The sequence below is a fragment of the Carcharodon carcharias genome, chromosome 2, assembly GCF_017639515.1.
Source record: "Carcharodon carcharias isolate sCarCar2 chromosome 2, sCarCar2.pri, whole genome shotgun sequence".
Classification (NCBI taxonomy): Eukaryota; Metazoa; Chordata; class Chondrichthyes; order Lamniformes; family Lamnidae; genus Carcharodon; species Carcharodon carcharias.
In genome coordinates this window covers 223779142-223793518 of record NC_054468.1, presented here as the reverse complement: position 1 = coordinate 223793518, position 14377 = coordinate 223779142, and the positions used below count along the sequence as shown (strand labels likewise).

Below are 14377 nucleotides of genomic sequence, written 5' to 3'. Positions count from 1 at the left end.
TGATATTTGTTGGGTAAGGGTATCAAAGGTATGGAGCAAAGGTTGGTAAATGGAGTTGAGATACAGACTGGCCATAATTTGCTTGATCAGCAGCAGAACAGGCCCAAGGGGCTGAATCACCTGTTCCTGTCCCCATGTCCCTACGAAGGCGACTAAATATTCGGGTTTCTATCGATAAATGCTGCAGTTTGCAATTGGCTGAAAAAATTCGGACAGCACAATGTCACCCCAAACAAATCCGTGCAACCATTTGGTATTGTTTCATTGGCATTTTATTTGGTTCAAAATATTTTTTCCATACAAATAATGTAAATGATATTTATAAAACACATTGAGATCACAAAAGCACCTGCTATTCCTAATCGACCAAAGCTTCGACAAGAACTTTAATCTGGCCACACATTTTCTGGATTGGTTCTGATGCCATAGCATTATCCTTCTTTGTTACTTTTTCCTCGCCGTGCCCCTTTCTTAGTTGTGGAAGGAACGTTCGCACAGCACTCACAAATCCAACGACCTGAAACAGTTCACGAGAGTGTCATATTGCATTACGTTTGGATTGAAACCATGATATACAGACGCAGAAACGCCCAACAGCTTCACTGAAATTGGATCTGAAGGGGTCTGGTGGAAACAAGATATGGGGCAGAATTTTGACCTCGTCAGGCGGGCGTGGCAGACGGGCTCAGTGGTGGTCGTGAAGCCGACCACGACTTCACGCTGGACGGCCAATTAACAGCCTGCCAGTGTGAAACGCACGCTGCAGTGCTGCCGGGATAGGGGTGGGAAGGGGACGAGCGCCGAGGTGCATGCAGTAAAAGCTCCCTGAGGCACAGAGCTGGGATTCAGAGATTCCCTCGTGTGACACTGTCACATGAGCAGCAACATGTTAAATAGGAGCATTAAAAGTTTTTTAATAAAAATCACTGGTCGAAACCTCATCCCGCGCATGGATGAGGTTTCTCCAAAAATGCAAAAGTCGCTTGGCCTTTTCATCCGCCTGCCAACCAAAAAATTCAAATCAATTAACTGATTAAAGGCCTTAATGTTGACTCACGCATCGCATGTCATTTTACCCTCATTTGGGTCGGGCATACGCCCACCTGACAATAGAAAAATTCTGCCCAGGATGAACCTGCAGGCTATCCTAATAATTCTGATTCTGCCATAAAGAACTCACTTAAATGGCTAGAGAAAATCAAATGAGAAATACTAAGTACCGAGGTTACCAATTAGTATTTAATGGCACGTTATTTTGATCATTCAGCCTGCACGTGTGAGATCATATCTAATTTTATTTCATTGTTTAAAAATATGCATTTGCAGGGTTTTCTTTCCCATTTTTCATTTGTTTGCAACCTTTAGCCGTGCACTTCTCCTTCCACTGTACTGTGAATACATGACCCTCATATGAATGTCTGATCTTCATACAGCAACTTGCATTTATAAAGTACCTGTAACACAGGCCCTTCATTCAAAGTAACTGATAATTGAGTTTATACACACAAAATTCCCACTTTGCTATTTGGCCAATTCAGCTATACAAAGCCCTGGTTAGACCACACCTAGAGTACTGTGAGCAGTTCCAAATACCACATCTTGGAAGAATATATCAGTCTTGGAGGTAGTGCAGCATAGGTTTACCAGAATGATACCTGAATTTTAAGTGTTAAAATGTGAGTAGATTCCACAACTAGACTTGTAGTCCCCAGAATTTAGAAGTGTAAGAGTGATTTGATCAAAGTTTTCAAGGTACTAAAGGAAACAGATAGGACATAGGAAAACTGTTTTTACTGGGTGGGAAGTCCAGGACTAAGAGTTCTGATAAAAGGCCATCAACCTGAAAAATGATCTCCGCTTCTCTCTCCACAGATGCTGCCAGACCTTCTGAGTAGTTCCAGCATTTTCTATGTTTAATATAGGACTAGGGGACTAGTCTAAAAATTAGAGTCAGACCTTGCAACAGTGAAGTTAGGAAATACTTCGACCACAAAGATTGGTAGAAGCTTGGAACACTCTTCAGTTTGGCAACTGATGTTAGGCTAATTGTAAATTTTAAATCGAAGATTGATAGTTTTTCGCTAACCAACAATGTTAAGGAATATAGGGCAAAGTCACGCAAATTGAGTTAGGTCACAGATCAGCCATAATCTAATTGAATGGCGGCAGAACAGGCTGAAAGAGTTAAGTGGCCTATTCCTGTTTCTAATTCAAATTCTCTAAAGTACACAAAATAACAATTGCCAGAACAAGATTATATATAATTCTGTACTGCGTATTTCACAATATAACTATGCTGCTGATCTTATAAAATTATTATACAACTCACTAAGTACAATGTAAAAATTATTTAAGGCAAGTTCAACTCTTTAGGTTAATAATCTCACCTACCAGACCATATGAACATTCACACCTTTTCTAAAGCTGGCTGTAAAATTTCAGTATCAACAAGTATCACACACTGTGCTTTGAAATGCAAATTGACATTACCTGAAGGTATGGAGGCCACACCTACACAGAAGGTGTGATACCCACGGTCACACTGATCACAGAACATCATCTCTTCCTCATGATGTGGCTGGCCACACACTATGCAGGTCTTGCATTCCATACACTGCCACGGGTAGGTTTTTATTACAGCCACCAATTCCGACAACATATCCAAGCAGGATGGATGACCTACGGAAAGCATTGGCAAATTATCCAATCAAAAGGTATGCTCTTTTTAAGAATCAGTCACCAAGTTGCTTCAAATACGAATCACCAATTATGACGATTCTGCAGAACAATAGCAATTGTATTGGTTACAATTTGTAAGTGTATTGCAAGCTGTTCCTCTCCACCTGGCATGTTTTAAAATTAAAATAGAATTTAAGTCACAAAAATAGGCCATTCAGCCCAACAGGTCTTTGCTGGCAATAAAGAGAAAATGCTACAAATATTCAGAACATCATTTGATACAAGTCCTAACGAAAGGTCATCAACCTGAAACTTTCACCCTGTTTTTCTCTCTCCACAGGTGCTGTCTGACTGCTGAGTATTTTCAGCATATTTTGTTTTAATTTCAGATTTCCCACATCCTGCAGTATTTTGCTTTTGCATTAGGTCAATGGTGATGTTTATGCCACATGAGCCTCCTCCCACCATATTTCACTTCACCCCATCAACCTATACTTCTATTCCTTTCCCCCAATGTGCTTATCTAGTTTCCCCTTAAATGCATCTATGTTATTTTTCTCAACCACTCCATATGGTAGCAAGTTCCATGTCCTAACCACCTGAGTAAAGAAGTTTCTTCTGAATTCTTTATTTTGAATTAGTGACTACTTTATATTTAGGGTCCCTAGTTTTGGACTAACAAGTGTAAACATCTTAGCCATAATATTAAAAACCTCCATCAGATCACCTGTCAGTTTTCTCTTTTCTGGAGAAAAAAAGAGCCTGAAGGCTGTTTAGCCTCTCGATAGTTCTGGTATCATGCTTGCAAATCTTTTTTGCAGTGCTTCTGTATCCCTTTTGTAATATGACGACCAGAACTGTGGAAAGCTTAGTTTAACTAATTTAGCATAAGACTTAAGTTTTAAAAAAAATTCTAACATATTTAGTACATACAATTTTCTGATATATACTAGAAAAAAGCTCGTGCAGTCTTACCAAGTTGAGATGCTATTCTCTCACATACTTCAACCCAAATTTTTACAGGTAAGATATAAGCATCGCATAACTGAAAATTCACCATGTGGCAATTTGAAGTGCCTATTTTCTGTGTTGTTTTGTATCTTACAGTGTTAACCAGTTCACTGTCATTTTCAGAGCAGAACAAACTACATGAGACATTACACACAAGGCTGAATAGTTTTCACCAGTTAATTTAGGCCTACTTACCACTGTTGTCGCACTGGGAGCAGTGTATGAGTGCCTCAGGTTTGCTTTTCTTGTTGGATTCTCTACCCTTTAGACAAATCCCACATATTGCATTTGGAATGATCTTAGGCTGGAAGGGCAATAGTTAGAACAGCACTGTAAAAATCATGTCCGTGGAACCTAGCAGTCCAGAATACAGAGTCAGGGCTCAGCAGGAGCAAAGAGATTCCTGGTTTTAAAAGATTTTCTTGCTTGTGGGTGCAAAAATATAAACCAGCTATTTAGTTTAAAATCAGTGGATCAACCTTAAAATATTTTTATAATTACACTACACAGAAGGCACACACTGATAAAGCACTTAAAGCACATAAGGGGCTTGAATTTAGAGCATGCATAAATGGCATAAAAAGCATAAAAACAGACAATCATGACCAAAGAGAGATCAAGGAAAGACCATACAGAACAAACAATGAAAGCAGGCCACTATTAATTTTAAAAATTGAGAGAGGGACCTTTAAATTAAAAAGGTATGCAAATACATAATTAGTACTGAAAATTCAGAAACTAAATTATAAAAACTAGAGTAATATACTTGGAAGCATTTTATTCCCAAACTACCATTTTCTAAGGCCTCTAGTATTTACATATGCATGCAAACACACAAATACATAGGTAAAAAATCTTGCACCTAGCACATTTTCATCTCAGTTCAGGGCATAAGTATTACAAAAAGGGGAAAATCATAGGCATTTTCCACCAGGAACTAGTAATTTGCAAGCACCTGCCAACTGGCAAACTTCCCTCAGCAACAGCAAGAGACTTTAAGATGTGTCTATTTATAGCAAATTGATTTTGTGGCCTTAAAGTAGTGAGGCAGGGGACAGCCAAGGTTAAACATAACCCTTTAGCAGAAGATTATGCATTAAGTGGTGCAATGCTCCTGTTGTAAAACAGTGCACCATCAAACCTATCATGAACATTGTCACTAAAGAGCCACTAATATTTAAATAACTTTGTAAATATCAGTAGGTTTATTCCTCTTCCTCCTACTGAAATAAATCAAACTACAAACATTCCTATACCTGAATAGCAGAAACACTAGCATGGTAAATTTTGTTAAGAAAATAAATCCAGCTTCATAAGATTTTAACATTCAAAATGTTGAAGCCTGCTTCATTGGCTGGTTTTAAATGTGTTAAGAAAAATCTATTTATTAAAAATCTATTTATTTTCAAATTAAAAAAGACCTCTTAACCAAGCAGAAGTACATAAAAGGTACATCAAAGATACAGAGATCATTCACCTAATTCCACAAAATATCCCCAACTATGTCACAGAATTTGCATTGAATAATGCATCTGTTAACTAGTTCATGCTCCAGTACCCTGATGGTGCTGCTGACATTTAATACACAATTGCTCAAAAGAATTGATTCTGGGCCATTGAACATTCTGCAGAGCCACACTGGAAAACTATTCACTTTCTAAAAGATGACAGAGGCACTCTTAAAATCGGCTTAATGTTTTATTAAAAAGTTGTTCAGATGTTAAAAGTTTACATCAAAAATTTGGTAACAAGTATTTGAGTACTTTTTAAACTGAGGCTGCAGAACTGAAAGACAGCACCTCTTAGATATCATACTATAAAATAAGTTCTACAGTTTGGAAACTATTCAAACAATGAAACATCTTGCTATTTTTTTTTTTTTACAGTTCTGAGATTTTCTTCTACATTTTTGTAAAACAGAAAACTAACGTAAAACTATTTTTTGAACATCAAAACATTGTAAGATTCACTGTACTAATACCTAGAGTGCCAGCCCTCAGCAAAATCGGGAACACAGTTCAGGTTCAGATTGGTTACAACCTTTTTCCGTTTTACTGTTTCTCCACAAGTTCTGCTCTCCAGGAGAAACTATGCACCATCCACTCAATAAATTACGATCATTCTACAACCATCAACACAGCCACAAATAGCTACATATGTAGAAAAAGTGCTTTTATGCAAAGAATGCAAGATATTAAGGTAAACTGTATCTATGTTGGTTATTTAGCATGTTAAAAAAGTGCAGTTTGATGGATGACCATGAATTATGTTTGAACCTTACTTTGTGCCTACATTAAAAAAAAAGCTAATGGCATGTTCTTGTCTCAGCAGCAGTTCAATAATGCTGCAATTACAACGGCCAAGAACTAAATACTAATGTTGCACAAGTTAGGAGTATATTACACTAGGGCTTGGTGATGGTTTCAAGCCTCTTGTGTCGAAACTCAACAAATAAGAACAGTAGAATTCATTTGTTTTTCCCTCTGTTCAGGACTTGCACATTTACACATCACGAATTTACCACCAGTATTTACAGTGATCCAGGATAATCTGCATTGCAAGTCCAACTCTTTGACCGTCTGAACTCCAAAACACTGACACTGGCTCCCCAGCTGCCACTTATGTTTCCACTCTCCTCCTCACCACAATCTGCTGCTTCTTCACACACTCGCCATCCCTGCCCTCCCATCCCACGTTATGGCTGTGATGGACAGCTCCAAGGGAAATATCCAGGTAATCTTCAATATGTTAATAGAAGTAAGTCTATATTTAAAAATTAATATATAAATGCTCAGTGAAGAAAAATCATACAGCATGGAAGGAAGCCATTTGATCCACCATGTCTATGCCGACTTTTTGAAAAAGAACTTTCTAATTTAACCCCCAGGAGAAGGAAGTTTCCACCTTGCAAGGCAAAAGCCCAATCTCCTCTTAAATTCCACTTTAACCACTAATGTTCACACTTCAAATTGCACCTGTAACACAATCTCCCATTTGCTGGTAAAACAAAATCCAAAATATGCAACTATCTTTCTGAAGTAGTAAAGAGATATGCTACTGGAAATGAAAGAGTTTTCTTTGTTTCTAACACAGTAGCTCAGTAATACCAACCACAATCTACTTTTGGAGAGCGAGAGTGAAAAGATCCACACCAACTTTCTACATCAAATTGAAATGACTGGGGGGAACATAAATTATTCAGATTGAGTTTCACAGGAACCAACAAAACTGATTAAGTAAAAATAGCTACTATACTTCAAAATTGTAGTTTACAATGTCATAATGTCATCATCATGGTAGTTCTTAGTCATTCGTTAGCCAAAACAGGAAAAAAGAAATCAAAGTTTAGTCCAGGTTTTTAAAAAAAATGTTCCTGCTCCAACAAAACATTTCTTTACCTGGAGAACTAAAAACTTTTGATTTTTCAAACGCTGTCAAACCTAATTCACATTTCAAATATCCTACTCTCCAGGGGCACTTAAGGTTTAAATGCAGCATATATGGGAAAACTGGAAAGCAAAATACAGTAATTTCAATATTAGATTCCGGTTTAAGCAGGACAATACATCCATGTCAGACTGAGAAAGAAGCCAATACCATACTTGTTGGCTTGAAATTGTGTTGTGCAGTATTAATGACGAATGTAAATGAACATTCGGTGTGAAATTGTTCTAACCTGTTCAAATTACTGTTACTCGTTACTAATACTGAACAGTGCTGTTTCAATCTTTGTGTCACAGTCTGACTCAGCAAATTCCAATTCCAGGGCAATTTGCTAATTGAAGGTTATTGTACTTCCTTTTACAATGAGAGGTGATGCAAAGCAATTTTTCACATACAGCTGAGAAGATAAATAAAGCACCACATGATAAAGCTCAAAAATAAAGCAGCAAGTTCATCCGTCATTAAGCTAACGGCTCATTTGGACCATCCAAGAATCAAAATCATAAACAACCTTTCAGCATGTCAAGGAGAATGGAGTTGCCCCTTTTGCCCAATTTTACTCCTATCTGCCTCCAAGCATCTCAGCATAGTACAGCTATTTTTTTCAAAAAAAATATAGACGATACAGAGCAAATAAATAAAAACATCTAGTTAGAATTTTTTACATTAAACTTACAAAAACAGGATTTAGCACTAAAACACTATTTCACAGTGAACTTAATAGGAAACATTCATAAACTTAATAAATGAGGTCATCTTAACTGCTAGTGAAAAGAAATTCCCCAAGTGTACAATGATCATATTTAACAGAAATGTAATAACTGATTGTTACTGCTTTTCAAAGGCATAGCAAGCATGCTACTCAATTTTTGCGTCAAAAGCAGACAATATAGTTTTTGTTTGGATTTTGGCACAGATGCAGTAAAACATCTGAATTTTTCCCTGCAAATCTTCACATCTCCTTACCTGAAAATGTTGACTCGTTCTGCAATCATAGGCAATTTGATAATTGAATTAGTTGCCTGAGATAGACAGGAATCCACAGGCCCACAGGCACCCTCCCAAGGATCAAGAGGTGGAATCCCTGGCAGACATTCCCCTTCCCAGCCTGCACTGCTGAGGCCAATCCTAGCACCCCAACACCTGGGCCCTGTTGAGGTTAGATAAGGCAACGCAGAGAAGTGATCAAACTTGGAACCTTCTGGATGGCCTTTATGGCTCAGCCTGCCAGCTAAGCTGTGGGGAAAGAGTATTTGCAATAGCCAGAATAAGCACTGCCAGAATAAATACTTTTTCGTCCAAAATTGAGTCATGTTACCAGAGCCCATTGCAATATATGCCTTTTTTTGATAATTCACTGCCAATTATCACTCAGTAAACTTTCAGCGATTATGTTAAAAGTTGTTAACCTTTCATCACAAATCACTAATATTCACCTTGACATCACTAAACAAAAAAAAACTGCGTGGAAAATACTCCCAGGGAGTAATCTCACCCTGGGCTACAGATGATGGTTGTAAACTATAAGAGCATCAGAATCCTGCAATGATGTTATTATCTGGTAACTGCTTCCTGGCATCCATTCATTTTTGCTCATTTTATTTTCAACCCTTGATATGCTTTCTGTAAAACGTGCATGAAAATGTAACAAAATGCACTGAAGCAGCCTTGAATGCTAATACTGATACCAAAAAAATTAAAGTCTTTTTTAATTCACTTCATATTAAAACAATTTTCAAGGCCTAAGGAACATGTTCTCTATGCAGATTTGATTTGTTCTTTCTCCCTGCCCCCAACCTGATAAAGAACAAACCACAAAGTCCAACCTCCAGTAAAGCTCACACATACTTCACCTGAACTTTTCATTCCAAGCCTGGTCTGAAAATGGGAGAAATAAACAAATAAAGAGAGTTACTCTCAAGCCCTTGCATTAGGCTGAAACTAATCTCAGACAACAACAATTAAACCTACAAAGAACTACTTAATAATTACAATGTGCCCCTCTCCTCCTAAAATAAGTCTTAGCTGGGCAATAACAGTTCAAAAAGTATGGTTTAATGGGACACAAATTCTTTTGGTTAAGTGGCAAAATTGAGTGCTAAAACCATTGTTTGGCCATATACACAGTTTGTCAAGCTTGAATTAATGGCAGCTGGACTATATAGTAAATGACTTGTATTTGTTTTATTCTGAGTACTAGTCAACCTGAATCCTTATAACCTGGAGACTCCAATAGTCCAAGGACACTCTGAAGCCAATTATTCTAAATGGACCTTTACTTGCATAAATCACAACACTGGCCTAAAACTTCTGAGGGCAAATATTGAAACCAGAAACAAAAAGAACATTCAATACTACCAGGCTACATGGACATATAAAGTAAAACACAAAGGCAATTCAAAAATAGTCAAAAATACAACTTTGATTTTCTATATAAAGTATGCTCTCTAGCAATAGAACCATTAGAATCTAATAACATTAAAGTTAGCAATTAAATGTGACATATAGTACTGATATGTACTAAGAGAGCAGCAGCTTTAGCAGAGCAAGAATAGCAAGCCCCAGAGGGGACAAAATACAAGCCTAATACAGTTCCAATAGGAAAAAGAATTCAGGTAGCTTCACCAGTAAGTCTCAGGTGAAATAAAACAGGGTAAGATAAGGAAGCAGAGGCGAAAAACAGCAGGAGATGCATTAGTGGACTGTGGCTAGTACAGGCTGACCAATTCTACCCAGTACAACAAAAAATAAATAATCAGGGAGAGGTTCATCAGAAAGGAAGTCTCAGGGGCTTTTATCTTCTACCTTGTACCCAGTTACTGATTTGGGTGTCACACTGCGTTTTGCATCTTTCCATGGCCGTGTTCCTTTTTCTTTTGGTGTCTGCTTTCCCTGCGAGGAATCGTCTTGATGTTCAATAGGGCTTTCACCATCTGTTGTGCTCCCTGAAGAGGTATCCTGAAACAAAAATGAAACATGAGCTTGCTGGGCACCAAGTTTTGAGAGGATTCACACATGTGCACTCAAATGAACTGAATGTGACGAAAATATAAAAACGCCACCATGAGTTGATAGGTGATTTGGGAAAAATCATTCAAAAGCAATACAATGTGCTAAGAGAAACACAGACAGGTGTGGAAATGTCTTTAGAAACTGGAAATCTATTGGTGTGAAATTTACTCAAAGTCAGTTTCACTGTTAGAATGTATACTAAAAATACCCCACAAAACTCAAGTAACAGCAGAGCTCTTCCAATAGTCCATAACAAGGGGACACATCCTTACAATTGAGCTAGGCCCTTTAGGGGCGATGTCAGGAAGCACTTCTTCACACAATGGCTGGTGGAAATTTGGAATTCAAAGCTGTTGAGGTTGGGGGTCAATTGAAAATTTCAAAACTGAGATTGATCGATTATTGTGAGGTATTGGGGTTACTGAACCAAATGCATAGATGGAGTTAAGATACAAATCAGCCATGATCTAATTGAATGGCAGCAGAAGAGGCCTGATGGGCTGAATGGCTGACTTTTATTTTTCCTGGGCAGTCAGCAATTGAAAGCAGTGATTTTTCTACTAAAAACCTAATCCTTTAACAAAGTACTATTAAGAGTTACACTACCACAGCACGGATACTGAGCATTTAAGTAAGTTGGTTAAATCAATATGAAAACTTAGAATTTCAAAATTTGGCCAATTTTAAATGGAATTCACAGCTTCATGAGAATTTGTCCCCTACCAAACTTAGGAGAGAAAAAAAAGCTACTTACTGATGCTACTTCAATGCATTTACAGAAGCAGACACAAAGTAGCAATTCCTAGACCCTTACATTCATTTTGAGAAGCAAAAAAATTGTCTGGTAGGACAAAGTCCATGGCAAGTTTGTATTCATAAACATTGCTCACGCTACTACTTAATTATATGGGTAGATACCTGGCCAGGTCTTAGGATGGATCAGAGATTTCACAGTCTAAATAAAATTAATTTTGTGTACCCAGGAAGTGAAAATTCAGGCCAGGACAGAATGATTGTTTTCAAAAGGAGCAATGCATTTCATGTTCCTGAAAGTTTAAGAAGATGGAATCAAGTATTTTATATGAGCACCATAGGAAGATACATAGATGAATACCAGTGTGGCAACTTTCCAAAGGATAGAAATGCCTGATCGAATTATGATTTTGCTTAAAAAGTAACATAAAAATTTGCAAATGATTTATCAATGAGGTATTACCTTTAGTGAGACATTATCTTTAAAATTACAAACTGACTCAACTTAGTTACAGCAAGCCCATTTAATAGGAACCCCTAGTCTGACGAGACTAAGGCGGTTATGAAATTAGTGAATAATTCCTTTTCTAAAACGGGGGAGTTGCAGCATCAAATAATGAATGTTGAATAGATGAGAAAACACCTCTACTATCTGAGCACTAGCACGAAATTAATTCTGAACATTAAGAATGGGTTTAAAAGTCAAGTTTTCCACTTACTAGGCCGCTGCCATTAACTGTAGCAAGAACCTCGTTCGCAGCGTTACCGTACGAGGTTCTGACGTCACATCACCGGCTGCTAGAAGTTGGTGTGCAGATGTAATAATATAAATTATTCCTAATATTTAAGATACCAGTAGTAATAGCATTATTCTATACACTTAGCCAAAGTACACGCTTATTTGCTACACACTTAGCAGAAGTAGATTGTATCGGACTAGATTGGAATTTGTTTTTGATTCGGACTTTTCGTTAATCCATTTATACAAAATACACATTAGTGCAGAATAGACTGGACTTTTTTAAATTTACAGAGATAAAGATTTAAATATAGCCCGGTTTCTTCGGCTGGTGTCTTACCGAAAAGCCTTTGTCTTCCTTCCGCTCATCTTCACCACGCCCATCTTCCGCATCATCAGAATCTCCATCACTATCAGGTGCTGGCAATTCTGGGTCCAGAGGTGGCTCATACAAGGCTGTGTTTACAGGCAGGTAACGCAGTTCATTGGGAGAGTACCTAGGTAGATAATTGAACACCATTGTAAGTTAACCTAATGTTCACCTAATCTATTTTGCATACATTTTTATTTTCCAGTTATGTAACTTCCTTGGTTTATGAAATTTTAATTTATGATATAAATCAGACTGAAATAAAAAGGTTGTAAATGCTGCAAGTCGTCAGAAGAGCTCTCTTGTACGGAAATCACATTTGTTTCTCGGTATTAGTCTAAACTCTACAATTTGGTTACTGTGCTTTCTAAATTAACTACAGGACTGGATCTTAGGTCCTTTGTCTTTTTGAAAGCCTTGAGAAGCCTAGAATTCAAGATTTTCTGGCACAGGTTTCTGATTCACACATTGTTACAACAACTCTTTAGCATTTACTCATTTTCTCTGTTATCCTCTTTCAATTTTAACCCCAATATCCGACCTGCACATTTCACCCAAGCAACATAGCTACATTGATATTGCTTTTGGGGAAGCTTATCCATTATACATTACTGCTGAGAATGCTGGATAAGCTGCACTTCCAGTTGACTTATCTAGGGGTAAAGACAAAGAGAAGCAGTAGTTGACAATAGAAGAAAACTGAAAAGGATTATTTTTTTGGTCCCAACACTGGCTTTTTGGACATCCAATTTTCCCTACGTGTCACAGCTTTTAATCTCTTTAGCCCTGTTCTCAGGAACTCTCATTGCCTATCTTTTTCTCCAAACCTTTTCGGTCACACCTTGTAACCTCTCCCATAGCTTAACTATTCCATTGTGAAGTGTCTTAGGGCTTATTGCATTATATAGGCAGTACATTGTATTTCCTACATTACAATAATGACTGCATTTCAAAAGTACTTCACTGGCTGTAAAACCCTTTGGGATGTACTGAGGTAGTGAGAGGTCCTAGATAAGTGCAAGATTCTTTTTCTTTTGATATATACACACAGTAAGATAATCACATACCATTCACAAAACTACCATTAATAAAAATCTTCAAGCGAAGCTGCCATTTACTTTCTGCCTACAGATTATGGGCTTACCCTAACTTAAGTGGATGATGGACAAATTCATTCTTGATCAATACTTATCCCTCAACCAAAACAAATTAACTAGTCATTCATCTCATTCCTGTTTGCAAGACCTTGCTGTATGCAAATTAGTTACAACGCTGCCTACACGTCAACAGCAACTGCCGTTCAGGAGAAATTCACTGGCTGTGAACCCCTTTGAGATGTCCTGAAGATGGAAAAAGGTACTACATGTATACCAGTTCTTTCATTATTTTTCAAACTGTTATTTTACCAAGTGTAGCATTTATAACACAAATATATGACGAAATTCTTATGAGTGTGCTACAGACAAAATTTGAAACCAACTAAATATTTAGCTGTGGAAACAAAGAATATAGACAAGAAAAAGTTTCTTTAAAGTTGCACTTTTTAAAAAACACTTCACTGTGCAACCAGAAGTAAAAAAACATGCACTGTTGGCAAAATCCTCTTTTGCACAGGTTATTTTTAAATAACAGGTTTTTCTTTTCACCTTTTGTAATATTCCTGAAACTGGCCTGGTATCAGAGCAACCGGATAAGCCCCAACTTTTGTCCTCTCTGGTGGAAGAACTTTGTATTTCCCCTGTGGCACCTGGATTACCTGAATTAGGAAAAACCAAAACAAAAAAAAATCTAAACAAGGCAGAAATGCTGATTCCTTATGCTATGTTACACAGGTTTGGGAAAAAAAGGCATTTTACACGCAAAATAAAATCCCCAACTAAAAACAATGCTATCAAATCTGCCTACGTTGCAGTCACTGGCTTCAAAAGGGCAACTTACTGTACAGTAAGCACTGAGATACTTCTGAGCAATGTGTTAAGATACCATCTAAATCACTCTTTAAGCGGGACGGTTACGCTTCATGGCCAGAATTTTGGGGTGGGCCTGGCACGCCGACGCGTAAAATGACATGCGGTGACATCGAGCGTGCATTCTGACGTCAGCCTGTGTCATTTAGATATTAGGTTCGCCGGGTGTGCGCCAGAGGTGGCTGTGTGCCTGCCGAACTGTCAAAGGCCTATTAGTGCTATTAGAAAACCAACTGAAGTAGTTATTAACGCTGCCCGTCCAACCATAAGGTTGGGGGGGGGGGGGGGGGTGCAGGCGAAGAGCCCAAGCAGCCTTTGCATTTTTCAAGAAACCTCATCCACGGGTGGGACGAGGTTTCCTGAAGGTTTTATTAAATAAATAAATAATTTTTGCACAATTCA

At 37.8% G+C, this 14377-nt stretch overlaps 1 protein-coding gene across 3 annotated transcripts in view; it reads right to left on the bottom strand.

Moving 5' to 3' along the window:
• Nucleotides 1-256: 256 nt before the first annotated feature.
• phf10 (PHD finger protein 10) overlaps nucleotides 257-14377 on the bottom strand; it is a 29889-nt gene continuing 15768 nt past the window's right edge. For 2 of the 3 annotated variants that reach the window (XM_041176838.1, XM_041176855.1), the window contains exons 7-13: nucleotides 13655-13764; nucleotides 11979-12135; nucleotides 9940-10092; nucleotides 8983-9012; nucleotides 3886-3994; nucleotides 2491-2679; nucleotides 257-517 (exon numbers count right to left, since the gene is read on the bottom strand). In XM_041176838.1, the coding sequence (XP_041032772.1) occupies nucleotides 432-517; nucleotides 2491-2679; nucleotides 3886-3994; nucleotides 8983-9012; nucleotides 9940-10092; nucleotides 11979-12135; nucleotides 13655-13764 (834 nt within the window). In that variant the 3' untranslated portion in view covers nucleotides 257-431. The remainder of the gene's footprint in view (nucleotides 518-2490; nucleotides 2680-3885; nucleotides 3995-8982; nucleotides 9013-9939; nucleotides 10093-11978; nucleotides 12136-13654; nucleotides 13765-14377) is intronic. The other variant, XM_041176848.1, reaches the window with a different exon arrangement.